Source organism: Nyctereutes procyonoides, unplaced genomic scaffold (genome assembly GCF_905146905.1).
Source record: "Nyctereutes procyonoides isolate TBG_1078 unplaced genomic scaffold, NYPRO_anot_genome, whole genome shotgun sequence".
NCBI lineage: Eukaryota > Metazoa > Chordata > Mammalia > Carnivora > Canidae > Nyctereutes > Nyctereutes procyonoides.
The window spans coordinates 58,912,179-58,926,848 of NW_026575126.1; the positions used below are offsets into that span (position 1 = coordinate 58,912,179).

The 14,670-nt window shown below is 56.1% G+C and overlaps 1 protein-coding gene across 2 annotated transcripts in view; it reads right to left on the bottom strand.

Moving 5' to 3' along the window:
- Positions 1-1,096: 1,096 nt before the first annotated feature.
- The window catches only part of GTF3C1 (general transcription factor IIIC subunit 1), a 74,660-nt gene continuing 61,086 nt past the window's right edge, over positions 1,097-14,670 (bottom strand). For both annotated transcript variants that reach the window (XM_055339472.1, XM_055339470.1), the window contains 9 exons: positions 13,886-13,979; positions 9,972-10,144; positions 8,194-8,481; positions 7,127-7,386; positions 5,813-6,093; positions 4,419-4,953; positions 3,620-3,671; positions 2,613-2,805; positions 1,097-2,153 (listed from right to left, as the gene is read on the bottom strand). In XM_055339472.1, coding sequence (XP_055195447.1) covers positions 1,941-2,153; positions 2,613-2,805; positions 3,620-3,671; positions 4,419-4,953; positions 5,813-6,093; positions 7,127-7,386; positions 8,194-8,481; positions 9,972-10,144; positions 13,886-13,979 — 2,089 coding nt within the window. In that variant the 3' untranslated portion in view covers positions 1,097-1,940. The remainder of the gene's footprint in view (positions 2,154-2,612; positions 2,806-3,619; positions 3,672-4,418; positions 4,954-5,812; positions 6,094-7,126; positions 7,387-8,193; positions 8,482-9,971; positions 10,145-13,885; positions 13,980-14,670) is intronic.

Consider the following 14,670-nt stretch of genomic DNA (forward strand, 5'->3'; position numbering starts at 1 on the left):
ATCTGCAGGGACAGACCAGATCAACCGTGCCTGCGCTTGGCATTCTTCAGTGCCTCTGGTCCTCCCGTGAGGGCGGTAGTCCACCCCCATTTTTCAGATGGGAAAAGCAAGGCTCGGAGATGTGAGTTGTCGAGACTGGGTGCCTGTAACCCTACCTTTCTTCCACTGCTTGACAGGTCCCCAAACAATTGGCATCTGTAAAGTATTTTTTGTTCATAAAGCAGAGAACACTCCTTCTTCTATCTGATCTCAACCCCACCCCCCCAACTCTATTCTTTTTATACTTGAGTAAAAATGAGAGAGAGAAAAAAAATGATGGTAAGACTTGGCCGGGTCGTGGCTGTGGTGGGGCTCACTCTCAGACTCTCCATCATGTGTTCCGTCCTGCCCCCCATCACCCCAGAGTCTGGTCTTGGGACGGAAACACAGGGTCCTGAGGTCAAACATGCGCAGGCGGGGTGCTTTTGTCGGGGGTAGAAGCTGGTGGGCATGAGGCTGGGCCAGGGCAGACCTGACAGTGGAGGGGGCACGTCCCACATTCCCCATCCCCCACTGCCCTGTGCGGTGTTGCTGGATCTCTCCAGGTTTTAAGAAGTTAGAAGTTTGAATTTTTAAAATAAGTGAAATGTCCAATTTTTAAAAAGTGTCGGCAGCTAACATACATATAGGAAAGTAAGAAGAGAAGAAAGAAAAGGGAGGGATGAAGAGAAAGACACACACACACACACACACAGAGAGAGAGAGAGAGGGAGGGAAGAAAAAGAAAGGGAGTGGGGGGAGGGGAGGGCTAAAGAGAACTTCCATTGCCCAACCCAGATCATTGTGACCCTGGGGACCTGCTGGCCTGGCCCTGCGTGGCACACCCACACGAGCTTCTCCGTGGAGACACAGGCCTGGGCCCCGCGGCGGAGGAGGAAGGGCTGTGGAGCAGAGGCGGGCAGTGTGGCTGTGCCCAGGGCGGGCTGGGACCAACTGGCCCCGACTGGCCCCCTCTTCCTGTGGTTTTACTGGGAGCAGATTCCTTTCAGCCATCCTGCAGCTGAAAGCAGGGACTCCCACAGGGGATCGATTCTTTAGGAAAACACACCAAACTAAATGCATTTTACTTCACTTTAATTACAAAATAAATAAATACATGCAAGGTATTTGTTTAAAGAGAAAAGAAGTGAAAAGAACAAACCAACCCCAGGCCCGCATGGCTGCTCCACTCCAGCCAGCGGGAAAGATGCCCACCCCCCGCTGGAGGCCTGACGGGTGTCTTGCCAGGTAAATAAGGGAGCCCCAGGCTCCCCTCTGGGTGCCTCAGTTCCAGCCTCAGGGGCAGATGTCCTGCCTGGAGAGCAGTCAGTCCCAGTTGGGGCCCTGGGTGGCAAGACACATGGCCCCTGTTCTGTGACACACCCTACATGAGGCCCTGCCACTTGGGGCCCTTGGGCTTCCTGCCATGGTGGCAAGAATCTGTAATGCGAGGGACGAGCAATGCAAGCTCACAACCCCTCATGGGCCAAAGGATGACAACGCTGAGGTCCATCTGGAAGGCACAGGGGTCCCAGGCAGGCAGCTCTGTTCCCAACGGTGGAGGCCCTTGGAGGCCAAGCCTGCTGGAGCCTCTCAAACTCACCACAACCCCAGTTCCACAGAGAAGGCAGGCAGCGATGGGAGAGTGGGATCCATGCCTGCAGCCACAGCTAAGAGGCCCTGGGAACGAGAGAGGGAGAGGGAGAGCAGGGACCCAAGCCTTCCTTACAAAGCTCCCAGTGGGAACGGGTAGGGCCCTCAGTCCGGGAAGGACCCCGGAGCAGGCGGACAGGTGGCCCTCTTCTAAGTTCCAGGCCAGAGGCCTGGCACAGACCTGTCTCTGTGCACCAGGTGGGGTGCAGCACACGAGTCCCCCGGGGTCACTCCCTCCGCAGGAAGGGGTCGTGGTGACCGCACGTGCCTCATAAGTGGACCCACTTGTTCCAGTTGATCTCATGGGGGAACACACGGCCCAGCCGCAGGGTGCAGTCCAGCGTGGGCTCATAGAACACGGTGGGGCTCTCGCTCGGGCTGGAGGGCTCCTGGGCCTCCAGGACCCAGGGCTTGGAGAAGAGAGAGACGGTTGTGGGCCTTCTCAGCGAGCACTTCTTAATGCAGCCTAGGGATTCCAGGCCCTAGAGAAAGGGAACACCCAGGGTGACGGGCACACTCGCAGCCTGCGTCCTCTGTCCCACCCTGGCAGTTGCAGGAAGCCCAGGACAAGGGCGGGGGCTGCGGGGCCCAGGGGAGAGTGCTGAGGTGCAGGGTGGGAGCCAGTCAGTGCTAACAGGGCAGAAGCCAGAGGCAGGAGGAGGGAAGAGAGGTGTGGGGCTCATTGTGGTCGGCCTGGCAGCCTCCGGGGACAGGGAGCTCACCCCTCTGGGCAAGTCTGAGTGGGGAGATGAAGGAACTAAAGGATTCATGGGAGCTGCCCCGCTCTCTGGGGCTAAGCCTGTGGCACCCTCAGCCCGAAGCTAGGAATTTCCTGACGTCTGCCCCCAAGCCCTGAGGCTGAACCTGAGGCTGAAGCAGGGGCCGAGGAGGAGGGAGCCGTGGTGGGAGGCCTGCCCCAGCCCAGGCCAGCCCAGCCGCACCTGGAGCAGCTCCAGCACGGCGACGGGCTGCAGGACACCCTGGTAGTGCTGCAGCAGGCAGCTCTCGGGAATGCCGGGCCTGCTCATGATGTGATAGAGCAAGGCCTCCATCATGCCCTTGCACACTGGTATGTTCAGGTGGCCGTCCACGATGCGCCATGGGCGGGCGATGAACGAGATGTTCTCGCAGTCCCTGCAGGGGCGGCATGCGGGGGGCAGGCTCAGTCCCCCACTCCAGAGACGGGATGCCGAGCTCTGGGCAGTCGGCACCTGGCCTGCGTCTTGGGGCTGGGGGCCGGTTACCTTCTGCTCGTCCACTCTTCCTTCCCATCCGGAATGACGGGTCCCAACCCCAGGGCCCAGGGTCACCGGCTCAGGAGACCCGCTCACACTCAGCCTTAATCAAGGCCGTGATGTGCCAACGTCCCCCACAGGACCCCTTGCTGGCAGGGGAGGGAGAAGAGCTGATTTCTGGATTTACCAGCTCCAGCTGGGACCCAGGGCAATGGCTGACTCCTCATCAGGCCAAGCTCACAGAGGTGTGCACGTAGAAGCTCTACTTCTGTATCTTATACAGCAGTCCCCGCCTTATCCCCAGTGACTGGTCTGCCACGGGGTCCAGGCACGGGAGGGGCCCAGGACCAGCTGGACACCTGGCTCTGTCCACTGTGATGGGGCCCTGGGAGGGGCCGGTGGAGGGACACATGCACATGTGTAGGAGGCGCCCCCACACCAGGAAGGCTCCCATGAAGCCCATGGTTCCAGATGGACCCCCACACCACACAAGTCTGCACCTCTGGCCCTCACTCACAATCCACAAGTAGCTCCTGCCTTGTTCCCCCAGCCAGTGGGACAACCAAAGTCCCACACGTTTCCAGGTCCCCAGGGCAAGAACCACTGCACCCGACTGTGGAAGATCTCCCTGTGATGCTCCCTACTGGGACCCTGGGGACAGATTCCCACCCTCACACCCGCACCCGGCCGCCTGGATCTGGGTACACACTCACTTTTCCCATGTCGTCTGGGAGAGGCTACCGGCCACAGAACTCTCGGCCAAACCTGACAGAGAGGCAAAGGACATGAGACCTAAGAGGTGGGAGCCCATATCTTTCTCCTCCATTCCTGCGACACGTACTCCTGGCTCTGGGGCTAAAGCCACGAACAATGGGACAGCAAGCCCCTTCCTCACAGAGCCCCAGCCCCCTCCCCCGCAGCAGGCCCCTGGGGCTGAAGCCAGTGCGCCTAGAACAAAACAGGGCTGTGTCCAGGTGTGCAAGGGTCGGGGCGGGGGGCTTGTTCCCAGGGCCCCGAGTGGGGGCAAGTGAGCACCTCCTCTTCCACCCAGGAGCCCTGGCCACAGAGCCGTGTGGATAAACCCCTAAGGAAAACACCCCCAAGGAAACAAAGACAGCTCTAGAAACCACGTGAAGAGGCCAGTGTTGAGCAGAGGGAGGAGCATTCACGCCGCAGGAGAGGAACACGGGAGGTTTCCATTCCTGCACGCCTGCCAATCCCGACAGGAGGTGCGATGCCCCCCGCTCCGGCTGCTGCGCCCCTACACAAGTGCCTTCAGCCAACAGTGCTTTCCAGAACCCATGCTTGTCATTCACAGGCCTGCTCAGGCGTCCCTGAAGCCCTCTAGTGGAAACAGTTAAGTGGAAATAGGCAAGACTTGTGAGGCTAGGTGGGGCTGGAGTGAACAGCCTTGTGTGGCCAGTGGCAGGTTCCCAGTGTCGGCCTGAGGATAGAGGACAGAGGATGGGCAGGTGGGGCGAGGGGGAGAAGGGAACAAGGTTTGCTCGGTACCTCTGGGGTCTTCGGATCCTTCTGGGAACTGGCCCTGACAGCTCAGCTGCTCCTGGCCTGGAAGCCTGGGTTCCCCGGTATCCTCTTGGTCCTCCTGCCCGGCTTCTGGTGCTCCCGGAGGAAGCTCCTCCACATAGGCTGCTGGCAGAGCAGACGCCGGGGGTTCTGGCTCCTCTTCTGCTCTGGGCCCGGGGCTGGGGGCCAAGCGCACATCCTGGAGCGTGGGCCTCTTGGCAGGGGGCTTCAGGGTGCTCTCAGGGTCAGGACCGCTGCCCTGACTGGCCACATCACTGCTCGTCCAGCTGGCACGCCTTTTGGTGCTCTGGGGGCCCTGGGAGTGCCTCTCAGAGGGGCTGTCCTTTCTGGCAGGCCTGTCTTGGGGTTGGGCCCGGAGGTCTTCTCTTGGTGGGTACACATGTTCCTCTCTGCCTTTCAGCCGCACCGAGTGCAGCAGCCAGGGCCGGGCAGAGCCCATGGCCACCAAGCGAGTAGTGTTGCCACCTACTTCCAAGACCTGGTGATGCTCCAAGAGATCCTAGGAAGAGTGGGAGACACACGGGGTCTGTGCACCAATGCAGGGGGCCTCATGGGGGTGCACTGCCAACTCTCTTTTCATTCCTACATTAAAAACCCGTAAGTCAGGATTTGAGAAATTTGCCCCAGTTCACATCCTGGAACTGGGACTCCTCGTCGCCAGGTCATGCAGTTCTGGGGAGGGTTCGCTGTAAGCATTCGCCACCCGGACTGGGCAGCAGGGAACACAGGGAGCTACCCAACCCGTCCTGGCTTGCTTTCCAGGGCTTCAGAGGCACCTCTGGTTATAGGAGTGATGGAACACCACTACATGGACAGTAGTGACAACCCTACTCATGTCCTGTGCTCATGAACACTTGTCTGGTAACCAGAAACGTTGGTATCTGTTCTCCTCCTCCTCCACGAACACTGCAGGCAGGCAGGCAGTTCTGTGACATTACTAATAAGTGACATGTATTCCACTGCTTCTACCTATGGACAATGCTCAGGAAGGTGAGTCGGGTCCCCAGGCACTCAATTTAAAGGGTCCATCTGTTACGACGTTCTCTGGGTTCAAGGGTCCCCAGTGAAAGTGGACCCAGGTGGGGACAGTGGGGAGAAATGAGGGGCCAGGTGCAGGATATCTGGGAGTCAGAGGCCCTACTTGGCTCCATCCCAGTGCTGAGGAACTGGGGCCCAGTGTGCCAAACCTTCAAACATTCCAGAAAAGCTGGGTTTTACGCACAATTCCCTGTTTTTAATCTTGGCAACGAATTTAATTATGCTATGTGCCCCAAACCAAGCCCTCTGCAGGGTGCATCTGGCCAGTGAGCCGTAACTTCTGTGTGGGTTACCCCATGTGACCTGAGAACACGGCTCACCTGGACGTAGTCCGTGAAGGTCCTGGTGCGCTCAGCATCTGTCCTCTCAAAGGCGGAGAACCATTTGCTCAGCTCCACTCTGTCCACCCCAAAGCACCCTGTGGCTGCAATGACCCCGTGGACTTCCAAGACGGCACACACATCTCCAGGCTCATAGCCGCACAGCTCCACCTGGTGGACAAACTCTTCCAGGCTGCAGGGATCCTCCTGGCTCTTAATCAGCCTGGTGAAGGAGTCAGGGAGGCTGGAGATGCCCATGGGCAGCTCTTCCAGACAAGGGACTGTGAAGACGAGGGCCACTATCAGCCAGGCTGGAGCACAAGCAACATCAAGACAGGACGTGCTCCAACACCAACCAACCATGCCCCAACAGTGAGAGGTCACCTTCTGGGAAGATAGGGTGTGGCCCCCTGGTGGCGGGGATTCTCGGGGGCGCCAGGACTGTTCTCTTGCTCAAGATTCAAACTGAAGGGCAAGATAATGGGACTGGAGTCTGAGAAGCACTGCCCAGAGCTCTAGACAGGGGTCCTGAATTTGGGCTGCCCTAGGCCTTGCCTTGCTGGTGCTTATGTGTCAGGACACCCTGGAACCCCGCTCTATGCTCCCCATGTAAACTTCCAGTAGCCAGGGCTGGTATGTGCTGCCTCCTATAAAACCTGGCTCTGCTAAGACCACGGTTACAGGCTTGGCCCGAGTCAAACTCCAGGCAGAGCACAGAATAACTGGGGTTTTGAAACAGAAAGTAAACAAAACACCATGTACCTCAGCAGGGGAAGGAGTTTGGGAAGGCAGAGGCAGGAAGGGGGTGGGAAGGGGGGAAGAGAAGCACAGGGATGGGAAGGGGCCCGGATATCCTTACTTTATGAAGAGAGAGGAGAGACCTTCTCACTTTCGGGGTATGGGAAAGCAAGGCTTAAGTAAGATATTTAGAGTTTCAGAGGTAATTCATAGACAAGCTAAAAAGAGTGTAAAGAATGGAAATAAAGGAGGTGTAGATAATGAACGTAGGCCAAAGACTTGTCTTTCAAGACAAGAGGTCAAAAGTCATACTTCAAAAGCCCCGGAGGGAACCAGCAACAGCAGACAGGCTGCCCTGGTGAGCAGGCCAGGGCCGGCGCGGGGTGGGGGGGCCAGACGCTTCTCCTTACATGCCCACCCCTGAGGGTGGCACACTTCTGCATATGGCAGTGGGGCAAGGACCAGAAGACCAAGGCCTGGGAGGGGAGGGGCTTGGGTTCCATCCCAGCCCCAGTCCAGCCCCAGTCTGCAGGGGCCAGTGGCTTGGGGTGCCGATGGCAGGGGGGCGACACTCACCAGTGGGCCACAGCCGGGTGGGCGTGGGGGTGCGGCGGAGCCGGAACTTCACCTGGCAGGAGTTCACCACAATGCTGTCATTGGGGTTGAGGTTGCGGGTGCTGACGATGCCTGGTGCGCAGTAGCCCCGCATCAGCAGGTAGTTGGTGTGGGAAGCCTGGCGGGCTTTCACCTCAATGGCCCGGCGCTTGCCCCCCGAGCCTTCATCCAAGTCTTCCTCCTCATCGTCATCCTCGTCTAAGCCCCCGTCCTTCCCCAAACTAGGAGAAAAAAACACTGCGGTCCGGCTTCAGCAATGGCCTGTGGTCGCTATGGACTCTCTCCTGCCACCCCATCTGGCTGTGAAGGGCAGTGCGGACTGCTGCTCCAGACTCACCTCCTCTGATCACCTTCACCCCGTTCACGTACCTATGCTTTTGTAACGGCTGTTCCTTTTGCCTGGAAACCCTTCCCAGTTTCTTTCCAAAGAATGTCTGCTTTTCCACTAAATCCCAGCTTAGCTATTAAGCCCTCCAGGAACCTCTGCCAAAGCCACCTTCCGGCCTTACCCCTCCTCTGGCCCCCCCTGCTCCTGAAGGCACCAGCACGAAGCATTGGACTGGACACAGTGCTGAAGTCCCTAGCCCTCAGATCTGTGAGGTCCTGTCCTGAGAACTCCCAGTGGCATTGCTGACACCCTGCCATCTTATGTGCTAGATGCCACACAGTGCCAGATACGACACAGGCAGATGCAGCACATGTTTGTTGAATGAATAATCACTAGAGGTGCCTGGATGCTCAGTTGGTTAAGCGTCTGCTTTCAGCTCAGGTCATGATCCTGGGGTCCTGGGATCGAGTCCTGCATCAGGCTCCCTGCTCAGGGGGAGTCTGCTTCTCCCTCTCCCTCCGCCCCTCCCCGTTTGTGCTCTCTCTCTCTCTCAAATAAATAAAATATTAAAAAAAAAAGAAAAAAAAGAAAAAAAAAAAAAGAAAAAAGACCCGATGACAGAATGAATAAAACTGCAGACACCATAAGACACATAGTGCCCGAGGCCCCCAGCGGTGCCTGCTGACACCTCGGCCCTCACCTCTTCATGACCTCGTTCTCCACCATGGAGCTGTCCACCACGACAATCTGTTCCGGGATCTGCACATCCACGGAAATGAGGCCCAAGGAGAAAAGCGTCAGGGCAGCCACACAGTGTCCTCCAGGGCTATCCAGAGAAAATGCTACCAGGTCATTGGAAGACTTGCTATTATCTTCATCTTTGAAGGAGAAGGTATCAGCCTGGTCCAACTTGCCGGCAGCCAGGATTTTATTGAAAAACTGGAATGATTCTGTGCAAACAGTGCTTGGAAATCTCCACATAAAAATCCTGCGTGGACAAAAAGGTGGTAAGGTCCAAACTGAGGACAGATTGTGGGAGGTCTTCCTGTGGAAGGGCTACGGGCCCTGCAGATCTTTGCGTTCAAATCCGACCATCCCAGCTTCCCCTGAGGCCTTCTTTTCTGCCTCAAATGGTGCCACGTTTCAATCTAACTGTGCATGTCCTCCCTGCTCACCTGAGCACCTTCACGGCGGGGCCGTGTCTTTGCACCTAGCCTTAATATGTAGTGCCTCACAGGCATGTTCTACAGACAGGAGCCAAACTGGGGAAGACGAGTGCATTTTTTGTGATAATCATCTTTAGCCAAGGCAAGCCCTGAACCCGTGTAGAGATGACAGGACCCGTGTGTGTCCATGTCACTGTCTCTGTGAGGCAACTGCAGAGTTCAGCCCTGGCTTCTGTCCAAGAGTGTGACTTCCCACAACCCTGTAACTGGGTCTGGGCCCCAGGGAGGGACCCAGGACTACTGGATGTGAATGCCACCCCCTGGCTTATAGACAAGAATGTCGCAGGGGAGAAATGGTTAAGGTCAAGGTCAAATGGCCTTGTCGGACCTAGACTCACATCTTCTTTTTTTTTTTTTTTTAGATTCACATCTTGTGCTTCCCAGCCCATAGCTCATAGCAGGCTATGTCCCAGGGAGGCCAAGGAGACTGAGCCTCACTTGGGAGGGGCCTCTGAGAAAGGTGCCAGTGTCTGGAGTCACAGGCAAAGGGATACATAGGCCTACCCACCCCCCACCCTCCACCCCCCATTTTGCTGTTCTGTTTCTGACCACAGCTTCGGTGTAGATCTGAGGACTGACAAGGAGGCAGCCAGCCAAGGCCAAACTCCTGGAACACTTTTCACAGACTTGCCCTCCGTGTGGTCAAGCAGACTGGTGGCATAAAATGCCAAGCAGGTAACAGAGGCCGGCCATGCCAGCTGCTGGCGTGAGGCCACGCTGTGAGGAGTGCACCTGTTGGGGGCGCTATGGAGAGTGGCAGCATCCCAAACCACCACTCAAGACAGTTGGTGCCTGCAGAAGGCATCTGGAAAATACGGAATGGCTTCGAACTGAAGCATGTAAGCCTGCAAGCCATGGCTTGCTGTGGCTCTGAGCTGTGAGAACGGCAGGTGAGGCCTGACCAGGACGCTGTGTCTTTCGCTGGGCTAATTAGCATGTTAGAAACTCTATTTTTCCCAATCTGATAGGAGAAGGGAAACACAGTACCTGTAGAATGGTAAATGTCCTGACACAAACTACCTCAAACCCTGCTCTTATTCCTGAGCAGGCAGCACAGATATTGATGAAGACACTGGTTCCAGAAGCTGTGCATTGCACCTGTAGCCTGGGAGGCTGAGCCCTATGCTCTCTGAGGAAGAGCGACATCCCATTCCTTGCGCTCCCACGCACTACTCTTTGCAGCAAAGGTGTGGCCCGGCCTCTGATCTGGAGTCCTGCCTTGCCCCAGCCCCAGCCCAGCCGAAGGGCTCACCTGTAGTAGGTCTGGGACAACTGGTAGGACATCGGCACGAAGGGCAGAGCCCGGTTTTTCTTTGGGCCCAGCATGTGGTTGACGCGGCGCCGGTTGACCAAGCTCCTTTTTTGACATTCCATGAAGACCCTCACAAGAATGTGGTCCTTATACTCGCGGTACAGGCGGAAAGTCTGCAATACAGCAAGTCCATGGGTGAGCAAGGCTCTCCAGCAGCTGGGGGTGGGGGAGGAGCAGAATATGTGAGTGCACAAAAGCTATAGCTGATCATGTACACAGGAGGGGCTGATGGGGGCAAGGGGCTGGGAGGCTGGAGCAGACTCCTGGGGGTGCGGGCGGGAGGGCCTGGAGGAAGCCAGCAATCCAACCATCAACCTCCACCCCCACATCACAGGTCAGACACCACAGAGAAGGACAGGCAGCTGGCGACATGGGATGGCTTGGCACCCCACGCCTGTGTCTTTGGATAAAAAGGCAGTGGGAGTCAATGCAGAATCACCTCTGCTACCATTTGCGTCCCTAGCCCTCAACCAGCCCATCAGTAGGCCTGGTTGGCTGTGCCCGCATAAAATGCTCCCAAACACATCTGCTTTATGCTGCCTACACCATTGCTCCTCACTGTAGCCTCCAGCTAACTGCTCTCCTACGTCCCCATGTGCCACCGGCCCCCAACCTGTCCTTTAGCCACCTAGCCAAAGTAAGCCTCGGGTGCTTCTATCAGCCCACACACTGCTCCCCTCTGTAGATGGAACATCCAGTCCTTACTACGCCTGACAAGGACTCCAGGGAGTGGGACCCTGCCCACCACTCTGGGACCCTGCCCACCACTCTGGCCTCACCGGCCTCCTTACTTTTTCTGAAAGAGCCAAGGCCTTCCCACCATGGAGGCCTTACGTTTGCAGCTCCCATTCCTTGGAAAGTACCTTCCCTCAATTTTTGTAAGGCTGACTCCTCAACATTCAGCTCTCAGCTCAAATATATCCCCTCAAAAAGCAAATCCTCCCCCATCTTGCTCCTCTGCAGTCAACTGTATTATAGGAACCTGTTCTATTTTCTCCATCGTAACTCTCTACCTGAAATGACCTCATTTGCTTACTCATTGTTTCTCTCCCACAAGAAAGGAAGTCCCACAGAAACACAGATGCAATGGTCTACCACTGCCACAGCAGTGGCACACGGCACCCAGCACCTAGCACAAATGTAGAAGGCAATGTCTGGCCCGTCGCAGAGGCTCCTCCTGCTGGCCATACCACCCTGGCTCCATGGCTCAGATTGGACTCTGCCCAGAGGAAGAGCAGCTCCAAGTACTGTGGGGCCAGCAGAGTCCCAATGATTCCAGTTTCTGAAAAGCACTGGCTCAGACAGCCACCCAAGAGTGAATGTCTAGCATCCACCACACCATAGGAAGGTTCCTGCTAGACCTGTCTCCTCAAAAGCGCTGGCCAGGAAAACATGCGGTCATGGTCTGAGAATTTTAGGCTTGGAAGGTTCTCTGCTGCGTTGGCTCCAGAGCCATGGACAGCAGAGAAGACAGAGGTATACTGACTTCAAGGGATCTTCTGAGCCTATACTGCTGGGCAGGGCTGGGGCCCGAGAACAGAGCAAGGCCTTGTCCTTGAGCTCAGTGACCTCACCACTGCGCTACTGCAGAGGAACATGGGATAGGGAGCCAAAGCAGTGGTCAGATGGGGTGCTGGGACAGCACAGCGTGTTCTCCTGGAGCTGGAAGGGGTCTGGGCACACACTGGGTCTTGTCAGTAGGAGGCCTGCAAACCATCATGATTTCTCTCTTGAGAGCTTCCACATCACAGTGGTGCACAGGCCTAAAGGAGGAAGCACTGGCAGGGGCAGAGGGAAAAGAGGCTGGAGAGGGACCATCCTACATCATTCCTTCCCCTGAGGGAAGTGGAAGCTGGGATCCACCTTCGTGGAAAGCCTTGTGTCTTCAGCTCTTCTCTAAGATGATGACAAGATGGGCGTATTCCCCCAACAACTGCAGGCGTGGCCCAGGAATGCTCAGACCACATGTACAGAGTGAATGACTGTGGTCCAGCTCACCAGATTTCCACCCACTGCCCTGCAGTGCATCTCCTGGAAACTTGGGGCTGCAGGGAGCCTAGTGGGATCCTATATATGCCCTGACCTTGTCCCTGATGGCCTTCCAGTGCTCAGTGCCAGGTGGGGAGGTCACTAAAGCAGCATCCTGCTGCCTGCTGTGGCCTGGGTGCTCTCTTATGCAACTTCCCACACCCCTGGGGGTCAAGGAGAGTGATGAGGTCAGTGACCGCCCCCCGACCAGAGCTCAGACAGCAGCTGGAAATGGAACTGGAGGAAGGATAAGCAGCATCATGATGCAGGGGGTGAGGCACTGGCAGAGATGCCAGGGACCTGGCTTTTGCCATTAACTTTGGGGCTGAGCTTTCTCTTGTGACAAGCAGTCGGACTGATCTCCAGGTCCTGTCTGACTCGAATCCTGGCTGGGCAGGACAGCCAAAAGGTCCCTCCATGGTCACAGGTAAAGTTGAAAATTGGGATTTTTATGGGCAATACTGGCAGTAAGTTAAAAAAAATTTTTTTTTTTTAAACAAGCTCAGGTCCAACAGAATATAGCTAGGTGCCAGACTAGGGGCTGTCTCTGTGGGACCTCTGCCCGACCCCACCCTGTTCCAATCTTGTTCTCTGGCACGTTCAGGCACACATAGGCTTTGGGCATGGAGAGGAGGGGGCAAGGCACCACTATCAGCCTCCCGCCCTGCACACGCACACTTCGCGTGAGCAAGCCGGGTCCAAATGCTCCAGGATACCAAAGGTAGCAAGAGCAGGATGACTGGGGACTCTCTCGCTAGACTGGGCCCAGATGTCATCACTGCTGGACAAGCAACTGTACCTCATGGTGACAAATCCAAAGATGACACATACACACTCAATCTTGGGTTGGCAGAGGCCTGGCCGCTGCTGTACAAGGCTGCAGGCTAGGGTGGTGCTCTGAAGCACGAGGGTCACACCTGGCTACCGACTTCCCTTAGATTGCTCCATTTCCCCCTAGTCCTCCTCACCTACTTTGTGGCCAAAATAATCAGCAGCACCTGAAGAACAGAGGCAGTGCCCCAGCTGGGTCTACACCTTGCCACCTCCCCCAGGGTGCTCTGCAGACCCCTTGCACCAGAGTGCTTGGGGACCTGCAGCATATGTGTCAGGCTCTGCGATCTCTAGGGCTGGGGCTGGGGGCCTGTGGGCTAAACGATGTGATCATTAGAAATAAGGGAGGCATGGATACCGGTGAGGGGGGAGTGCAGGCCCTCCTCAGCACCTGTCTGCTGGGGCCCTGGAGCCACACAGACACAGGTTTGAGGGAGAGTGGGGTGAGACCTTGGGCACCTGCTTCTTCACGCTCTGAAATGCAAGTTCCTGTGTCTGTCACTTTCCCAGGCTGAGGACAGGGTTAAATGGGAACTGCCTTCCTCCCTCCCACCCTCACTCGGCCAAGATAAGGCAGCAATACATTCTGATAGTTGTGACGCGTTCTCAGGGGAGAGATAAGCCCAGGACCCACAGAAAGGGAGCTTTCCCACTCTGTGATCTCCAGTGATCAAAACAGCTCAACATGTGTAAGTTCTGACTGAAGATAAGCCGTATGGGTCATTCACTCCCTCAGCTCTGCCACAGCTCACTTCCTCTTCTGCCTCCTTTTCTGCATTAACATGAGACTCTGAACCTCAGCCTGGGAGGGATTTTTGGAGGTCACTGGATCCTGTCCCCACACTTGGAAGATGAAAGAAGGGTCAGGGTGGGAGGCTCAGGGGAGATCATTCCCCATCCCCACAAGACTGCACAGCTAAGAAGTGAGAGCGTCCTTTGGCTCCCGCCTCTGATGGCCCAAGCCCCATGGCGCTGCTAGGATCCCCGCCGCCCACCTGGAATGACCGGCAGGACTCCATCTGGCTTTCCGAGAGGGCCAGTGTGCTCTGGATCAGGTTCTGGAGCACCAGGAAGTGGATGTCATCCACGCTGAAAGACAGTGGGGTGGGCAGCAGAGCACATAAGGCCATGGGCTGTGGGTACCACTCATACTTGGCGGATGTGGTTCTCATTTAGAAAAAGCATCTGAGCCCACAAAAGTGACCCGAGTGCCCAAGCTATTCACAAACCAGAACAAAACAAATGGTGGGTGATTTTACCAATTGGTCAATTTTTGCAGGGAAAAACATTTCCATTTAGTGGATAAGGGGTGCCATACCCTGGAAACAGGTTTGTCAACTGAAAAAATCTCGTTAGTGCTGAGAGTTTTTCAGCCTATCTACCCAGCTGTGAGATCAAGAGTTGCATACTTTATTGACTGTCCCAGCCACACGGTCCATCTTAAAAAGTTTTTCTCCAAAGAAACTTCTCACTGAAATACAGAGCTAAAACCAAACTGAATATTGGTTATCCAACAAAGAAAAAGACAGCTGAGCTTTCTAACCAGAGCTTTGTGTGGAAAGTCATGGGCTGGGAATTCAAATCCTTTCCTCAATGGGCCTTAAGGCTAGGCCACTGATAGGTGAGGCTAGGGTTGGCAAGGTTCTCTTGGAAATGGCCAGATAATAAAGATTTTGGGGTCTTCATGGGCTGTGTGGTCTCTGTTATAACCACTCAATCCTGATGCTATAGGATGGAAGTGGCACAGATGACACATGGGTCAGGCGTGGCTATGCTCTAG